This window comes from Aptenodytes forsteri, unplaced genomic scaffold (genome assembly GCF_000699145.1).
Source record: "Aptenodytes forsteri isolate BGI_AS27 unplaced genomic scaffold, ASM69914v1 Scaffold243, whole genome shotgun sequence".
Taxonomy (NCBI): domain Eukaryota; kingdom Metazoa; phylum Chordata; class Aves; order Sphenisciformes; family Spheniscidae; genus Aptenodytes; species Aptenodytes forsteri.
In genome coordinates, this window is record NW_008795314.1 from 1,299,063 (window position 1) to 1,318,380 (window position 19,318).

A 19,318-nucleotide genomic window follows, 5' to 3' on the forward strand; every position below is an offset into this window, starting at 1 on the left:
TGCCTTGCTGAAACTCCAGGGTCCAAGCCCAGTTTTATTCAGTGCCTCATAACCAAGAGGTACTCTGAACTCAGCTGGGGAGGAGACAGATTTCCATTGCTAAATTACCACCAAGAAAAGGACTGAGTGTGAGACTTACCACCGTCCAATTCCCCTTGCATGAATTCCAGCTTGCAGTTGAGCCCTAGGGTTAAGTCTAGCCTGGATTCAAGCAGTGCCTCCTCAACCCACCCATGGCTGGCCAGGAGATGAGAGGAGAGGACTGGAAGGCAGGAGGAGAATTTGCTCCTGGAATGGGTCACCTGGCTGTGGGAACTGAGCCCATTCGCCAAGGAAACCGGGAAGCCATCCCTACCTTCTTCTCAGTCTTACAGAGGCTGGACTGTGGTCTGGGGAATCACCTGCTCCATCCATGAGTGCACCAGCAAACAGCAGAGCGTGTCTGAGCAGTTCGGTGGCATTCACTCAGACCCCGCTCAAGGGGTCTGCAAGGGTGCCCCAGCTGAGGTCCCATGGGGCAGCTTCTGGCTCTCCACCCCCACCTCTTCCTAAACACCAAAACCAAGAGAGAGGACAGAGAAGACAGACCTTTCCACAGACCATCACATGGGATCTGCTTTTCTTTCTCCAGCCAACACACCTAGCAGAGTGGCAAGGACAGAGTGCAGACAGCTCAACCCCTTGGCGTCACCGAGGCCAACCAAGACTTGGCTGGGACCTGCTCTGCCTCATGGAAAGAGAGAACTGAAAGCAGAGACCCAAGGGAGTTGTTTCTCGTGATTGTTTTCTCTTTTACCTTGAGTGGAGCCTCGTTGCAGCTGTCAGTGATCAACACAGTCCTGATCATACTCCTTTCTAACTGCAAAAAAACTCCCACTAACCTCTTTCAACCTCAAGGGAGGTTTGAAAAGCAGCTGGCAGAGACCACTTCAGGACCTAGGTCGCATGGATGGATTGAAGGCAACACTGGGGAGCCCTTCCTCTTCCTTCCTCCTCTGCCAGGACAGCAACGCCTAACAGCCCTTGTGGGCTGTCTCTCACGCCTGCACAACTCAGTCCTGTCTGAACGGGGGCAAGCTGCACCGCTACAAGTCGTATTTCTCAGCCTGAACTACTGCTTTGCACCATGGCAGCTACAGTTGGCAATAGATGGCCAAAAGCCTCAGGTGCAGAAGAGGAGTTGGGAAATACGCTGTGCTGGCTTGACTAAGGGCTGCATCCTTCCCCTGCACTCTTCCCCTTCCTGCCCAGACTATTTTTCTCCCCCAGGGGAGCAAACACTACGTGCTTCTGTTCTAGAAGTACTGGTGACCCACCAGGTGTGATCAAGCATAGCCACCACCTGAGCAGATGTATTTCCCAACTAGATTTACTGTCCTCCTCCCTCACTGAGAAGTCCCTCTAATTTTTAAGACTGAAGTAACCAGAAGCAGGAAGTTGCATCACTCGGTAAAGGTCACATTCCTTCCCCTTTTAGTCCAGATTTAGCACCAGTTTGAAGCCACAAGACTCAAGTGAATACTAGGCAAGACAACCGCAGCTTCTGGAGTGATGCAGGTTAGAGCAGAAGTGGGTTTTTGGTTAAATAACCCAATCTACTGCATGCCTGACCTCTCCTGTCTGAAGTCCTATAGCTTTTCCTGGAAAAGGCAAGTAATTCTTTCAATGGCACCTCCAAAATCAGGGGTCCCCAAATTAAGACTTGTGGACTACTGATGACCACAACAAGTAGCCTCAAGGGTGTCTGGGGGACCCATTTACATTTCTGGGGGATGTTGCTTACAGGCTGCTTCATACGGGAACCTGTTGGTCCACGGGAAAACTGGAGGGCTGACAAGGCTAAAAGCAAAGACTAAGCCTGTCTCAGCTTTGGCAACACACCTTAGGACTAACTACCCACTCACTCAGCAGCCCTAATTTTCCAAATCGGGAAAAAGAAGTGGTGGTGGGATGTCCAACTTCAGGCATCCAAGATGGAGGAGGTGAGCATCCAAACGTGAGAGCCCCCATTCCCCCCGGAGCACTCATGGAAAGCGAGATGGAGGCAGAGGGGAGCAAACTCATTAATTTGTTATGAGGAGGGAAGGGGGAGGGAGGTGGTGAGGAAGGTGGGACAGGCAGTCAACTGCAGCTCAGAAGCAAGCCCTCCCCCAGAAAATGAGACCCAAAAGCAAAAAAAAAAATACACATTAGCAGATGTTATCAGTGGTACCACTACTTCTAAGAAACAGCGTGTCCTTACCAAAAAGATTTGCAAGAATGTTTGTGGCCGAGGACCTAAGGTACTTGCTACAGAGATGTGAGATCAGAGGTCAGCTCAATCCTGCAACATAAAGGTGGCAAACCTGGGTCACAGCAGATCAGCAACACAGTCGGTGTGCGTGGAGCCGGGGAGAGGGATGGAACTGCCGAGGGAGAAGGATGCAGGACTGGGCTGAGCCGCTGCGCTCAGCTTGTCCGGGAGCTTACCTGGCAGCAGCCCTGCCCCCTTACACCACCTGCAAGGCCTGAAATGAAAAGCTGCTGATGCCACAGTGAAGAGTTGGAAGGGGGGAAAGTAAGCCAGCAACAAAGCAAGACAAAAAAAATTCACAAAGCTGCCTTAAGGAAACAAACAACACAAATATAGAAGAAGAGAAAATAAAGGAGCAGTAGGAAAAACACGTCTGCCAATGGCCCTCAGAGTAGAGGGCTGCTGAGAGCCTCCAAGGGACCCCAATGTCCAGGCACTGTCCGTCAGTCCTAGGTGCACTGTCCTGCCCTGGGACCGCTCCAGACAGACATGATCAACGATGCCTGGGAGGTCCCACGTGCCCAGGAAAGGTCCACCAGCCCCCGGAGCCGGTTCTACAGCCCTGAGTACAAAACCCCCGTCCCACTGCTGTCCGTAGGCAATGTCCCCTCAGTGTCCCCAGACCCCCAGGTGACAGCAGGAGCATTTGTTGCCACAGATGAACCAGCCAAAGGCCTACAGGACTTGTGGCCATGAAAACCTCAGCAGCGTTTCCTCAGCTGGTTTGGATGGAGCTGCTGGTGCAAAGGGTTTGAATTTGCCTGCTGTAGGTAGATTTTTTTTTTTTTTCCTCTCCAATCGGTGCTTAGCAGGATCCTGAAAAGCAATTCCCATTGAGCCCCACGGGTTTCACTCACATTCACACAGTTCATTCCACCACCACCCTCCCCAAGTGAAAAATACAATGACGCTAACAGACCTGCTTAGGATTTTACAGGTTGGGGGCTCCAGGCACGATAAAGATATAACAAAAGGAAGAAAGCAAACAACGTTTTTCCTGATGCCACCAATGCTGAATCAACCCATTGCCAGAGGAAACTGGAGCTCATTTCTGTTGCTGACCCCAGAGCACACAGCCCTTGCAGTTCTTTGCTCCTGGCAGTGCTACAAGGCAGGTGAAGCCCAAGATTTGAGGACAACTGGGAGCCCAGAAGCCAGGGGAGAAAGGGAAGGCATCTCTTGATGGGAAAATTGGGTTTGACATGGAGAGAATGGCTGTGGGCTGCAGGCTCGGCCCGTGAAGGCAGCCTGCACGGAGCCCTGTGCACCACCTGAGTCTCCCACAGGACCAGAGTGAGGACACGTCCATGCCAGCCCTTGGGCAGGTCTCTGGATTTATGCTGCGTACCACAGTGCCCTGCTCATGCCACGGAGAGAAAGCCTGGCCAGCCCAGCCACCAACAACGTGGAGATGTTGCCCAGAGGCCTCGAGGCCAGGCTTGCCAGCAGGATCATGCCTGACCCAGGGGCAAGGTGTGATCCCTCCATCCTTGCCTTCCCTGCTGCGCTCAAGTTTCCACTTAGTCTGTGTCAGGCCTTTATACCATGCCAGTTGTGGTGGTACCCAAACCACGGCATCCCAGGCAAGGCGTGACAAATTCCCCCAAATCATCCCAGGAGGTGCACACCAGTGGGTAGAGAATTGAGTCCCAGAGCCCTTGGGGTAGCAGCAGAGAGAACAACATGTCCCAGGCTTGTCTTGAGCCACCACTGGGGAAATCGGTTCCCTGCACCTCACCCAAGAGGGAAGGGGTACGAGCTGCACACGTCTGCTAGGGAGCAGCCTGCCACAGAGCCTGCTTGTAGGGCAAAGCCCTTGGCTGCAGGGTTTGGTGGCTCTGGTTTAGCATGGGCTCTGGGTGCCCGTGGGCTGAAGGACTCCCTCCAACATGGGCAGAGACTTCACACTGACAGCACAGACTGGCTTTGGATAGGGCTTTGCAGCTCGAGGTGCAAGGTTGGGTTTGATTTCCCTTGTGTAGGTTGGGAAATCTTTAGCTAGAAAGTTTGTTTTCACTAATGGGACAGGCTCTTCCTTTCTTCAGGCAGGGCTCAAGCCTAGGAGGAAACTTTAGCAAAAAGTGCGAGATGGACAATTCTCCTTCTCTACCAGGGCCATTACCTGGCAAATCCCCACCATCACTTACAGCTGAGGAGCCAGCCCTAGGTACAGACATTCCCAGTCTCAGCCCCATCACAGCGAACTCTAAAGGTCCACACTCACTCACTTTGCTCTGGTATTTCTGAGCTATGCCCATGTCCTTAGTTTGGGGGCTATCCACAGGGTAAAGGGGGGGGAAATAACTAGAGATCAGGTCCTCAACGGATGTAAATCAACGTGATACTAATGGGATCAGGGGAACTACACCAGCTTGCATCAGCTGGGAAATTTGGTCTAAGCATCCAGAGAAGGAGCTTGAACAGCTCCAAGGGTATATAGGGCCACAGTGTCTTCATCTCCTAAATCAGCGTGACTTTATTTGTTCTCATGTCTTCCTGGGTGGGAGAGGTCTGGCCCATGGTGCAATGAGATGTTGAGCCCAAGGCTACCCAGGTAGTCTGGGGAGAGAGAGGTCTGAACACACCCAGGTAGCTTCAAGAGGATGCCAACCACATGGCCTTGGGCAAGAAGAAAAAGGCAACTCAACTTACCTTTGTTCTTCCTCAAGTTCTTCTTTGGTCATCATTGACTTGTACTGGTTTCCCCTCAGCTTTCCAGGACTGTATTTAAAAGAGAATGTCTCATCTGCAGCTGGAGAGTGGGAGAGGGAGAGACAAAGAAGAGCAAGAGATTGTGTGAGCCAGAGACCTCCCGAGAGCAATGATCAACAGCAGTGGGCTTGTTCCCTTGAGCTTCTCGCTGACCCCTGCTCCCACACACGCACCCTAAACGCTATGGCCACCCCAAAAGATACTTCCAGAGTCAGCTCCAGTCTGAGCTGCTCCAGAAAGCCTGGGCAGCGTCGGGGAAGCTGTGTGGATTGCGGTGGAGAGCCAAGGTGTTGCTGGCCAGAGGACGGCAGGAGTCCCAGCTGCAGCTAGCACTGGAAACAGCGAGGACTACTGTGAGTGAGCAGCCCTGCTTGGAAGCAGATACAAGTAAATCCTACAGCACAGGCACCATATGCTATTGCTCTCTTTGGATTCAAAGCCTTGCAGGCCCATCTTGGCTTATCAAGACATGCTAATCCTGCCCTGATTAGCTCGCAGCATTTTCCGCTTCTCCTCTCCAGACTTGCATTCCTCCTCTCTCCCTCTCCTTGTTCAGGGGCCCTTTCCCATGCTTGGGGCTCACAGATGGTGCCGCGAGCAGAGCTGTCTCAGGCCACGCAGCCCAGCAACTCTCCTGCAGCCCTCGACAAAGCCTGTGAAAAAAGGAGGTGCCACACTGCAAGTCCCAGGGCTGCAAACAGAGCTGGGCCAAGGCAGCCCCAGGAGCACCAACACAGCTGGGTCCAAGTCCCTCTGTCACCAGCCGACAGACCTGAAGAGGAAACTGAGGTCTCCTTCTCCAGGCCTGGGTGCTCTCCTACCCGGCTCGCCAGCCTCAGCCCTGTGCTAATTAGAGCACCGAAGCTCACGGACTCTGAGCCAAAGCCGATCCTTTTCCAATCGGATTTTGTTCGAGCACTATTTGCTTTTAAAAACCTCGCCCCTGCTTTATCTTCCTACAGACAGGAGAAAACAACAGGAGTGGAGGTCAATCCAAAGGGCAGCCCAGGAAGAGCGGCTGCTTCAGGTAGTTGCCTTTATTGGTTATCTGTGGGCTTTTTATCTGTGAGCCTTTATCTCCCAAGGACTGCAGGACTCTGCTGCTGTGCGTCGAGCCATCTAGCATCGCTGTTTCCACATCCACCCAGAAACATCTGCTGTTTCCACCAACCCTCGGAGCCCTGGGGATACTTCTAAGGGGTCCATAAAAAGAAGATGTTACTGTATTATCTGCATGGCCCTGAAAAATTGCACGTTATCCACAAACCAAATATCCAGGATGATACCTCCCAGCACCAGCAAGACCCCAGGGGTGGTAAAACTCCTCTGTCTTCTGTGGCAGGAGGGAAAGCCCCAACTTGTACATAAGCTACTCCCTGTCCCCAGCCACCTAGGAAGCCCCTTCCAGTCCTCACCACTGCTATTGCAGGCACCACATTCATGACAGTCTCTCCTCCCCCACCTGCCCAAATGAAAAACACCCCACAGCCCCTCTCCTCCCTTCCTCACACCCAGAAGGATTCAGCTACAGCAGCTTCCCTTTATTTTCCAGTCAATACTCCTCTTAAGGATTTTCTCCCCCTGTCCAGGGTCAACCGCTTGATTTAGCGATTTCTCCCACCCCAAGCTCACGCATGCACTCAGCTGCTGCCAGAGCTCTCACGGACCTCGGGGACCCCCATGCGAAAGACAGGTCAGAGCCTCATTTTGTAGATGGGGAAACCCGAGATCTCAAAAACAAGCCGTGCAAGGCTGCGCGGGCAGGTACGGGACCGAGCGTGCTGACTGCTGCAAGGTCACTGCCACCAGCGTACAGAGTGTGCCTGGAGTGATGTTAGCGGGCTGGGAATTTAACAGAAACCTCCTCCCTGCAGATACCCACATTTCCTCCCTTCTTCTCTACATCTCTGTGTCCCCGATCTTGGGGAGCTTCCCTGGGAAGTCCTGGTGGATTGCTGCTCAGTTACTGATCCGGAGTGTTTCTCTAATCCCAAAACACCATCGGGGCTCCTGGGGGAACGACGAGGCAAACCCTTTCCCTAGCGTCTTCACAAGTGTCCGAACACAAGCACCCCTATGCTCCGATCCCGCAGCCCCAAACGTTCAGCTTGGCCATATCCCACTTCCCTCAGTGGGAAACCCTCCAAACCAGCAGACAAACAAGTCTGGCCAGCTGGAAACAAGCGGTAATGCTGTGGCTTATCAGCCCTTCGGGTGGCCGTAAAAGTGCACGGAAAGAAAATTCAGCTGGCTGCTGCTTTGGGAGATATTAAGGAAAGAAAAAAAAAAAAGAAAAGAGGGTGTAACATCCTGTTTCTTACCCCGATGCAGAGCAGGAGCCATTTCATTACCTTTGTATAGCTTGCCTGATTTCAAGGACAATTAAGATCATTTTCCTCATGTGGTTTTCTGCCAAGTAAATTGAGATTTGGGATTTTGCCTGTCCCAAAAAAGGGCTGTTTAATTGCCACCCTGCCAGAAAAGAATAGGGGAAGAGGGAGGCGAGGAGGCTATCCATCTCCCTGCCCACATGTTGTGGTTAAAAAGGAGCCAGTGTGCGGCTTTGGAAACCACTGGATGTTTTCTGAGCTCAGGAACTTTCTTTGTAGACTGAAAACAAACTTCAGGAAACACATGGAAAAGGGGAGGCCGGGTTTTCACGTGGACAGCGAAAACGCTACAGAAATATGAGGTGACCTACTTACTCAGAGCCTCCGTGAGTTCATATTAAAGAAAACATTTGTCTTTCATCTCTCTGCCCTTGCGTTGCCAGCACCGTGACCCTGGGCTCGCAGGGTGAAAGCAGCCCCTCGAGTGCACCTCTGCTCCGAACACGCTCGCTCCAGCGTGCCCTGTGCACGCAGCAAGTACCTGCCTCCTCCCTGCGAGCCTTGCTGCCCGAAGCGGGGAGAAGGCTGCTCTGGTGGTTTTGGCCACCATGGCAGCATCCCGGGCTGGTGACAGACTCCCCATGCCATCCCCATGTGCCCGAGGGGAATCTCCGCTCGTGGGCTTGCTGGGCAGCAGCTCAGTGGCTTGAGTTGGGTCAGGACCAAGCGATGCGCAGGAGAAATGGTGAAGGAAGGAGCGAGGTTTCTCCTGTGCAAAGCCGGGGCACCACCGTTATTCCCAGCTGCACACCACTCACCTCATCATCATCAAGCTGAGACATCGCTTTACCCAGTCCTGTTAAAACACCTCAGAAATGGTGTAAATAAGTCAGGAGAGGAGTCGGTGGCTGTCTGCAGGAGACGTTTAGGGAGGATGCTGGGGTAGCCATGACCCATGGCAAGGGACTGTCATCTCCACGTGCTCCCGAGGCACAGCCACTTCGGGGTGATGCACAGCAGTGCTGGAGCAGCCCTGAAACAGGGCTGAACCAAAGGAGGCAGACCCTGGCAGAGCAGCGTTACTGAGCATCCATTTGGCAGGATACGTCCATCATTTGTCAAACCAGGTCTCCCACAGTCCCACACAGTAACATCCCCGATCACCAGGGCTGCGAGGAAGCCTAACGGGGTGCAGTAAGTGTCTTTTGGGAACCCTGTCTCCAAAGGCGCTTCCCCCACCTTGTGGGCACGGCACCAGGATTAAAATTTGATTCTCTGTCGCATTAGGCATAATCCTTCCAAGCCAGGGGATTGCCACACAGTGCCTTAAAAAGGGCAAGTGGAAAGTGGGGCAGGGAAGGGGGAACGCCCCAAGCTCTCCTGCTGCCCACGGTCACCCCGGGCAGGGGCTCTTGGAGACATCCCAGCATCTCTGGGGCTGCTCAGAAGAGCAGAGTCCCCTTCATACACACACTCTTGCTTGGCACCATCTGCTTCGTTTTCTTATGAGTGCAGCAGTTGTCACCTCAATTAGTCAATTAATCATTTTCCAATCAACTAATTGGCTAATCAGTTAAACATGGCTCTGACTAAAGCCCCTGGAGATCGTCCTGCATGCGAGCAAGGAGCTTTTGGGGCAGCTTCATCACAAAGCTACGTCATGGCAAACAGCCCAAGGGCATCTGGGGAAGCGAATGGGCTGCTGTGGGGTAGGAATTTCCTCTGCATTTCCTGGAGGAAGGAGACCATCCCTAAGCACTCGGGGCTTCAGTCCCTCAGACCCGTCCGTACCCTCCCCGCAGGGTGCTGGCTTGCTTGGCACTCACCATCCTCATCCTCTGGCTCTCTCATCACCAGCTTCTCGTTTTCTGAGTCTGGATCTTCCTCCTGGAGGAGTTAAAAACAGAGCAGCCGTGAGGAGAAGGTGCTGTGCTAAATAACCCGTGCTCAGCCAGGGCACCAGAGCCCGCAGGGCAGGGAGGCAGAGACCAGAGCTCCTGAGGCAAGGGCTGGGTACCCCTCTCCTGCCTCCTTCACAGAATAGGCCAAACTGATGCTTGCTAACGAGCGAGGTTCGTTAGTCTGCTCTCTTCTTGCTTGTCAGTGAGGGAGATTTGGCCTTGCTTACTGCACTCCCACCCAAAGGCCGCGAAATGCAAGTGCCTCCCCATAATCGAGGAGATATTAAGGTTTTTAAGAAGAACCTGCTATCCCGGTGTCCCCAGGCACAGCCTTGTGCCCGAGAACCCTCCCAGGCTGGCACCCCCTGCGCTCCCTACCCTGCCCAGGGACGTGCAGGGGACTGAGCCACAAGCCATGGGAACTTCTCCTGTGTGCCCCCATGCCAGGCTTGGATGGGCCATCCCAGCGCTAGGAAAAGGCACGTCCCCAGCAAAAGCCACCTTGCAGCCACGGGCCAACCAGCTGCTCCAAAGCACAGGAGCACTCACCAGCCAGGACCGGTGGTTGAAGGGGGTTCGTGCTGGGACCCCGCCAGGACCCCTCCCAGCCTCGCCTGGCAGCAACCCCCCGAGACACCGCTGGCTGCTGCCCGTGGACCCCCGGCCCCTCGCTCCTCCGAGACATGCCTGCCCACACACACTGCAGTGGCACAGCTGATCTCTGGAGCACAGACAAGAGCAGCAATGGCACTTTTTTTTTTTTTTTTATAAATGCAAAGCAATTTTGGAAGTTTTGGGGGTTGCCTCCTACAAGCTGCAACAAGCTTTATCAAGCCCAGATTCCTTCCTCTTGTGGTACACACAGCAGAGAGTCATGCAAACGGCAAACAGGGAGGGAGAGGACTGCTCCAGCTCTGGAGATAAGACAGGGACACGTGGCAATGCCCCCACATACGTGCCTCCCTCCCGGAAAGCGCAGCACCCAGCACCCTGGCTGCAAACCCCCGTGAGCCGAGCCCAGAGGTTGACAGCACCCTGGAGCACGTGTCCTCCTGCATACTCCCCAGCCCCATGCATTCGATACGAAGTGATGTGCCTGGCGTGCAAAGGGCAAAGCACGTGGGAGAGAGGGGAAGGAGCCTGGCAAGCCACCACACTGTTGAGGACAAGGGAAAAGTTGGGGTGAAGGAGACCTGAGGGAAACGAAGACGGTCGAAGAAGGACCCTGCGCAGAGCTGAGCTCTGGCTTTGCAGTGCACAGTGTTAGATAAACTGCTGGAGCGCGGTATGCAGTCCCGACCCAGAACTAGGTTAGTTTGTCATCGGTGAGGAATGCACATTATTCACAGCCATTTGGCTTCTTCTCGCCACTCTGCTCTCGGGCTCCCCAGAAGGACATGCCACCGAGACCCCTCGCCCCCCACAGCCACCGCTATTTTGGGCCACGCTTCCAAACATGGGCACTTCCCGCCGGACACCCGGGCTTCCCCCGGGGACAGCTGGGAGCGGGGCAGCACCCAAAGGAGAGGCCTCAGGGAGGGTTTGGGGAGGAGATGCCCAGCCCTGGCCCTGGGAACTCAGCCACAAGCCCAGGGCAGTAGTTCCCCATCACATCCATCTCTCCCTGGGAGCCGGGATTCCCCCAGGGAGACCCAACCCTCCAGGAGCCGGCACAAGAAGGGATATTTTAGCCTGTTCCCTGCCCGGGCATTAGGAACTGAGCATTTCTGAGCGTTTAACAGTGGAAGCAAGTAGGAAATTTGCCAAACCTCCAAAGAAGGAGGATATCTCTGCTCCAACCCAGAGGAAGAAACATTTGATGGGAGCAGAGAGGGAGCAGCCAGGGATGCCAGGCTGGCAGGCGATAGCAACGTGCCATGGCCGTGCTGGGAACCCCCCTGCTCGTGGCAGCCAGTAGCTCGCTGCAACGCAACATTTTTCTGCTTGGATGGCTTAGAGGCAGATGCCAGCACCTCCCTTCCCCCCACACTGCAGCCCTGGCCTCGACATCCCAGTCCGTCTGCCTTGCTGGGGCTGCTCGCTCCCTCGCACCCATCGCTGCCCCACTGCCAGAGCCCCCCAGGCTGCCTTAGCGTGACCCCACTCGCTGACACCCCACCCCCAGGAGCCAGGCATCGCTCCCTGCACGTCCGAGAAGCACGTTTGCATCCGGAGTACTGTTTCTCTCCGCTTTAAATGGACCAAGTCATTAAAAGCCCACCCAAACCCCGCCCCAGCCAGGGCGCAGGAGGCAAGCTTTGTGTCCGTTCCACTCCCCCTCCATGGCCACTGCTACCCTGGGACGATGTCCATGCAGGGACACCAGCACACTGCTGTGCCACCCTCCCCAGGCTGGGTCTCTGTCCCACGCACCTCTGCCTTGCTGGAAAGCGCTGCATGGCCGCATCCATCCTCCGCTTGTCCTGTGTGCCCGAGGCTGGACCCAGGTGAGGCACCCAAAGGTGGTATCTGGAAAGAGGCAAAAGCTTTGAGCACAAATGCCCCCGAGCCCTCCCCGTACTCAACCAACCAGCCCCGGCAGCATCAGCACATGCGGACAAATCTCCGGATGCAGCCGGCAGCCCGCCTTGCCCAAGCGCCCGAGCCCACGCTGCCTCTGATCCGTATGCCAAGCCATGGCATGGCTGCTGGAGTGAGGAACACAGGAGACCTTCAATGCCCAGCCCTGGAGCCAGGGTTTGGAGCTTGTGAGCTGCCCTCTGTGGCAGCCCCAGCCCACGGGACCAGGACCCTTGCAAGGAGCCATCGGCGAGGGGGAACAGCTCAGCCAGCACCGGGCTCAGCTGCCGGGGTGTCCTGGCAGGGCTGGAGGCAGCTGCCCGGGATGCTGATGCAGCAGATCAGGGCTAGCAGGAGGGGAAAGGAGAGGAACATCACAGTATGTTCAGTTCGTTAATGCTCGCAGGGCCTGCTCTGCCAGCTGCCCTCTCCACCGCAGCGTAATAACCCCTTGAAACCCTCCTGTGCCCCCACTGCAATCCCGGAGCTGGGGCTTCCCTGCCCTCTCAGCCTCACATCAGCTTTCAACGCAGAATGGCCTTCACCCCTGTGCAAAGACTTCCTTCCCCTGCCCTCTCCCAGCCCAAACGCTTCTCAGCTGAACCTTTCCCCGCTGCGCCGGGAGGGCAGCTGCAGAGGAGGATACGCGTAGGCAGGGAGCGGGGACATTGCGTCCGTTGGCCTTGCGGCAAAAATACCAGTGCCGGGCTGGGAGCAGCCTCCGGGCTGGCTTGAAAAATGGTCGGCAGGGACAAAACCTTCACCCTGAGCCTGGCTGTGCCCACAGCCCCTGCCAGCCGGGGCAGAGGGGAGAGCCATCCCTGCCTGAAGCATCCCGACAGCCCCGGGGAGCCTGCCCCAAATTTCAGGGCTCCTCAGTCCTGCTGTGGCCGGTGGGTGCTGCTGTGCCGGTTCTCCTCGCAGCAGGGGGGAAATACCAGTGCCGGGCTGGGAGCAGCCTCCGGGCTGGCTTGAAAAATGGTCGGCAGGGACAAAACCTTCACCCTGAGCCTGGCTGTGCCCACAGCCCCTGCCAGCCGGGGCAGAGGGGAGAGCCATCCCTGCCTGAAGCATCCCGACAGCCCCGGGGAGCCTGCCCCAAATTTCAGGGCTCCTCAGTCCTGCTGTGGCCGGTGGGTGCTGCTGTGCCGGTTCTCCTCGCAGCCGTGAGGTAAGAGCAGCTGAGGCGGGGGCTGCCGTGCCCCAGGCACAGGATGCTCTGCAAGAGCAGGGCAGCGTCCTGCAGCTGAAAAATGGAGGGAGGAGGTGTTGGGGCAACGCTGGGAGACTTGACAACCGAAGAGGACACTATGGCACCCCAGGCATTGCTCTCCTATACGAAACACAGCCCAGGGGCAATACAGGGAGACTGTTTCGAGCGGTGGGGAGCGAGAGAAGCATGGACCAGGGCCAGAAAACAGCAGGAGCTGCTGGAGAAGCAGGGACCCGAGTGCTCCAGCTGCCAGCCCACAAGCCAGCATCTCTCCACAGTTGCACGCCGAACAAGAAAGCCTCCCCGCAGAAAAAAAAAAAAGGGCAACAAAAAGCGCTGCAGGGAGACCACGCACGTCATTATCCAGGAGCATCTGGAGGAGACTTGACACGGGCTGCCCAGGCCAGCTGCTGCAGCGAACAAAGATCGCATTGCCACCGGCATCCAAGGGGACGCGTTCGGCGGCAGCTGCCTGGCCCCGAGGCCACGCAGGGTGGGGAATACGCCCTGCACTCCCTGCCTGCTCCTGCTTGCGGGCAGGATGGACCCAGCCCACTTCACAGCACATCCCGTGCCCGCTTACGTCTGAATCATACCTCTGCACACTTTGCCAGGGCCTTTGGAAAGCCCAGCGCCTGCCACCGCAGGGTTAAAATCCAACAAGTCATTTACCTTAAATACCAATGCAGCAATACATCTGTCCTGGCTTTTGGCAGCTCTTGGCTTTAGAGCAGAAGCATTTGTTGGATCATCAGAAACACGTTTTTGCCCTTTAGCTTCCACAGCCAAGCGAGACGCCTGCGCATGAAGCTGACTCAGGAGCGAGGAGACAAGACCCCCAGGGACATTTTGGGCACAGGCAGCACCAACCACAGATGGCCCCAAGTTACGCAGGGGAGGATGGCTCAGACACAGGAGCTTGGTGTTGTCCCCCCCAAAATCCTCCCTCGTGGCTCTGCTGCCACGCGAGCCCTCTCCCAGCCCTACGGGAGATGGAGGCTGGGCTCCCCATCACAGCATCTCCTGGTTCGCAGCTCATTTCTGGCCATTTCCTCCCCACTTCCTCCGTCCCTCACACAAACCCCTCTGAGCAATGGGTTTCCCTTCTCAGAAGGGACACGCGGAGCCCATGGGGCTGGTGTGTTCCTCTCCCTGTCCTCAGTCATAGCGACGGCCCCGGTGTCTATGGGCAGGATGGGGACAAATGAGTGCCCCACTCCAGCTCCACGAAAAGGGAAGATCCCAGGCTGCAAAGCAGGGGGAGAAAATTGTCTTGGATTAAACTCCCAGGCCCTGCGTGTTGCCATTTATGGCTGCACTTTCTGCTCCAAGCCTGATGCAAGACTTTGCAAGAGGGAAAGAAAGCAGACAGGAGTCAGCGAGCCAGAAAGAGAAAAGCCAGGAGGAAAAGGGGAAGGAAGAAGCTTTTAAAAAAAGAATAAATAATAATGTTGGGCAGAGTTTAGCAAAGCAAAGCAGCTGCTATGTCGGCAGCTCCCTTTCACCCCACCACTGGGGCTCTCCATTCTCCCACCAGCCAGAGAAGCAACTGCTACAGAACAAGAGCGGTTTTTCTGCTCCGGGCAATGGTCCTGCCAGCCCCGGGGTGCCTGGCGGGGATGTGCCTCGTGCAGAGGTAGCGCTTCGCAGGTTTGACCCCCCCAGAGCGCAGGGAGCATCTGCTCCCACCAGTCCCCCAGTCACCACTGCGGGCAAGGATGAGGCACGGAGCGGCCAGAGCCCCACTGAAGCTCCAGGGCCATCCAGTCCCTGGCGAGGGGTCAGGCAGCACCAGGTCTGATTAGGAAAACACTGGCGCGTCCCACGGCAGGGTGAGGAGTCCCGGCTCAGCAGCACCCGTCCCCACAGGCAGTGTCATGCTCCAGTGCAGCACCCCCAGCAGTGCACCCAGCCGGCTCATCTGGTGCTCTTCCCTTTTTGCTCCGGCCTCTGGCAAGCAAATGCCACAGGCACCAACACTGGGACATCTCTTATTGCCGCGGATGGGCCAGACGGCATCCTTGGGCAGGCAAAGCCTGCCCTCGCCTCGAAGCCTTACCCGGCAGCCATTCACATGGATGGGCACTTCAGAAGGCAAAGAGTCCTCGTGGCCTCTGCTCCAGCAGTGCGCTGGCTCTAGGCAGGCTCCCGGGGCCGTACCCAGCCCAGAAGGGACTGAACAGCAGCCCAACCTCCCCAACCCACTGTAGGGGACGCAACATAAAGCCCAATGCAACCATGCCCCACGCCGCATCCCAGCGCCAGCCCTGTGCTCCAGCCCCGTGACTGGGATGGAGGGGAGGGCACGACATGCGCACAGGCTCCCCGGGGTGCGTGACACACATCCTGCCTTGCTTCCCAATTTGCAGACACTGCAAGAGATGATGCATTCGTTATTGGCACAAACTGCATCGGCTGAGAGCCACGGCACATCTGAGCGGTTACAGGTCTGTCAGGAGAGCCCCGCATCCCGCTGGCAGGGGCCTGTGCTGCTGCTGAGGCTGTGACGAGGGGTAGCACATCACCGCATCCCTCCCCACCGCGCTGCAGGACAGCAGAGCTCCTGCCCCAGCCCTGCGGCAGCGCGGAGGCAGCCTGCACAGCCGCCAATTAAAGCCAGACTAATTAGACACCCTCTCGCCTCTGGCGCCGGGAAGGCAGGCAGGAGGTATTGGAGGGGGAGATGCTGACTTCTTAAATTTAAAGAGAGTCCTTGCTGGGAGCTGGGCGGTTTGTGCTTCTGCTGCCTGGTGCGTCCAGGGGTGCCGGGAGCCCCCCAGGAAGGCACAGATGGGGGTGGGGGGCACAGGGGAAAGGTGCTGGGAGCTTTGCAGAAGAGGCAGGTGACATCCCCTTTGTGCCTTTGCTATCCGGGTGACAGCACAGCACGCTGTCCTGAACAGGCAGGGTCTGCATGGCCAGGACGAGCTGGCCACCTCTGAGTGCAAGGCCCTCCCTTGCTGGATGACCTCCAGAGCTGTCCCCTCTCTCCCCACTGTCACCCACTTGACCCTGCTCTGTTTGGAGCCACCAGCTGCGGTTAATCCTTGGCAAACCAGCCAGGCTGCTGTGCCCGGCAGAGAGCCTGGCACTGCCCGCTCGCCCTCCCCATCTCCAGAGCATCCCGGCCAGGATGGCATCCCAGCGGTGGCTCTGGACCACCGCTGAAAACCCTGCCCTGTTCCCGCCATCTGCCATGTCCACAACAGAAATACTCATTAGAGAACTGAAGTTTTCCGACTGTTTCTTGCAAGAACAAGACTCGGCAGCCCCAGTGATGCTGCAGTTCCCACCCAACAGCTTTTCATTAGGGGATCGCTTTGACAGCACTGCCTCATCCATTAACAAGCTGGGGATGGGGATGAGAACAGACAGCAACGCACTAATTAACTTTTTTTCAGTGATGGGAGCCAGCAGAGACAAGGGGAACCACTACCAGCAGTTAATGGAAACAAGGACTCCTGGGCTCCTTTCCCTGCTCTGCCACTGCTTCATTTTATAGCCATGGGCACGATGCTGCAACGGTCCGTTCCTCCCAGAGAGGGGCAGGGAAGCCTTGACCCACGCTGATTTTAGCAGCCGGCTGCACATCGCAGGCTGCCGTGGCAGGAGGTGGGAGCAGGAGGGAGGCTGAGCCCTACAGCTGCCCCAGCTCAGGGTGCTCAGCAGATACTGGTTTGCACGGGCAGGGAGAAGGGAAGGAAGGAGGCAGCGGGGTGCACAGCTCCAGTCAGCCATTAAACACGCCAAGGCTGCTCTCCCTGAGCGGGTTCATCCATCAGCATTTTGGTCGAGTGGTTAATGGCTGCAGTGAATCTGAATCAGCCCGGCGCAGTACGTGCTGAGCAAGGGGGGGGGGGGAAGGAAAGAAAGCTCTCCAAGTGCCAAGTACAGCCCTCTGCTTGCTGATGTATCGAGTCAACCAAGAAGCCCTGAGCCTGCAGCAGCCTTGACGCTGCCAGGAACCCGCAGCCGAGCGGCCGGCATCTGGGAGCCTCGTCTGCTGAGTCACATCAGGGGACTGCAGCCCTCAGCCGAGCCAAAACAGGTTTGATAGGGCACGTTTCCACCAGCAGCCGCCTGCAAAGCACTCGCTGCTCTGCCCAAGGCCAGTCCCATCCGTGCCTGTGACAACTGCTGGGCTTTGGCCTAAGCAGTGCTGGAGGAGGAGGATGAAGCAACTTTGAGGATATTTGCAGGGAACAAAACCAGGGAACCCAGGGGAGACTCTGCAGGGCTGTGGATGGTCTCCCAAAGTCTGCCTGCAGGATCGGCCCCTGGATCAGCAGCCCGGGCACTGTTCGCCGCTCACACATGCGCGGTGCCTGCTGGAAACGCACGTACTCCCTCCGCCGTGCCACCCAGCACCGCAGGACTGCCAGCCCCAGCCAGGCAGCCTGCGCCGAGCGGTCCTGGCAGCCGCGAGATCACGCGTGGGCCAGCACTCCCAAACACTTACTCAGCAGTGAGAAGCATCCCTCCCCCTTCCCGCTGCTCTCCACCACCACCCAGATCGCAGCCAATGTCTGGTCCCCGTCATTCCCAAAGAGGTGCTGCTCAGGTCCAGGGAGACATGCCCTGCCTTGCTCCTACAGCGGGGTAACCGTTCCCAGGAGGAAGAACTGGCCAGGACTCTACTCAGCTCCGGTGTCCCCTTTGCTCTGCTGTAAGAGGGCAGTGCAGCAGAGCCCCTGGTCCCGTGGGGCCCAGCCAGACTTCTGGAGGACACAAGACCCCCTGTGCCTTGAGTAAGGGCTCACCTCCAGGCATGCAAAACCCTGTTATCACACTGTGCCCAAGTGGGGATAAAGGAGCTGAGCCCATCTCTGAAGGCAATAAGCGTTGCGGCAGTGCCTGTTCAAAGAAATCAGGACTGAAGAGCAGCCAGAGGGGAGGAGAAACATTCCTGAGAAGACTCAAGCTAGTGAGACAGCAGAGGAACCCATGAGCTCTGGCAGCGCTGGATACAGCCGTCTGTCCCAACAGGGTGCTGCACTTCATCAGAGAGCGCTGGGTGCGCCCCGGGCCCCACAGCAGCTCTGGCCGGGTGGCCAGCTTTGCTGCCGAGCTAGCCCTGCCGGGACCCAGCCGGCTAACAGCAGCCCAGGGGCTCTCCAGCTCGAAAAAGATGCTGGTACTCAAAGGCACCAATAAATCACGCAGCAGAGGGACAGATGTGGCTTCCAGGACACTGTGATGAGGAAGGGGGCTGCTCAAGAGTCGTACCCATGGCTAAGAGGTGCTGGGAAGGGGAGAGAGCGAGCTCCGAGGCTCAGAAACGAGGGGAGGTGAGGAGGAGCACAGGGAGGCAGACCCACGCCCCAGCCCCGAGAGAGGGTCAGGGCTCACCCCCGGGTGTTGCAGAGCATCACGGTACAGAGGGTGGGGCGCAACCCCCTGGGACTTGCCCAAGGCCATCCAGTGAGTCAGTGGTGATGCTTTCCAAGGCGAGGGCTGTCTGCGCACTGCCCAGCAGCCTGGATACAGTCGCTGAGGATTACAAATGCTGCTAATAATAGCCAGCAGACGCCTGGGCCCCAGGCCTGCGCTTCCCAGCCGAAACATACTGCCTGCACACGGACGACGCATCGCTCCCAGATTTCTGGGCCGCCCATTGGGACAAGGGGCCGCCCCAGGAGAAAGCCACCAGTGCAGGGAGTTCAGGCACCTCAGGTTGTCACCGAGTCCCATCTGAGCCAGGCAAGAGCAGAGCAAGCTCCTTCCACAGATGCTGGGTCGCCCTTTTATTTTTAAACAAGATCCGGTGCCGGAGGAGGATTTAGCGGGCATTTATAGGCATCGCTGCCCCCACCAGCCCTCCCATTTCAGCCAGGGGTCAGACCTTGAGGCCAGCGTCCTGCTGGGGTTGGGAGGGAGAGGGAAGCCAGTCCCTTCCCCTGGGGCAGGCAAGGACAGCCGGCAGGGGACAGCGTAAGGGAACCCTGCGCTGGCAAGGGGACGGTTTGCTGCAACCCACAGAAAGAGGATGCAGACGGGAAGAACAAACACACGCACAGAGAGCACCTGGATTAGCTCTCTGGGAGAGATTAGCTTGGGAGAAGGAAAAGACTCCTGGGGGCTGGATGTGCAGACAGGAGAGGCTCACACAGACAAACACTTCTCTTCCCTTAAATCTTCGCTATCTTGATTATTTTTAAAAGTATACCTTGGGGGGCAGTGGTGGAAAGGAGCCCGAAACACCCCCCCCAGCGCTGCCGCCCTCGAGGACAACGGGCTTGTCCCCACCCGAGAGCAAACCCCGGCTTTTGCCGGGACCTCCCTTGTTTTAGAGGAAGAGCCGAGGGTTGCTCCCGCTCTGCCACCCGCGGGCACCAGCCCCTCCCGCCGG

At 57.0% G+C, this 19,318-nt stretch overlaps 1 protein-coding gene across 1 annotated transcript in view; it reads right to left on the reverse strand.

Moving 5' to 3' along the window:
* The window catches only part of MXRA7 (matrix remodeling associated 7), a 42,600-nt gene that overhangs the window by 11,752 nt on the left and 11,530 nt on the right, over positions 1-19,318 (reverse strand). The window contains exons 2-4 of the mRNA XM_009279490.2: positions 11,610-11,705; positions 9,162-9,222; positions 4,946-5,045 (exon numbers count right to left, since the gene is read on the reverse strand). Of these exons, the coding sequence (XP_009277765.1) occupies positions 4,946-5,045; positions 9,162-9,222; positions 11,610-11,705 (257 nt within the window). The remainder of the gene's footprint in view (positions 1-4,945; positions 5,046-9,161; positions 9,223-11,609; positions 11,706-19,318) is intronic.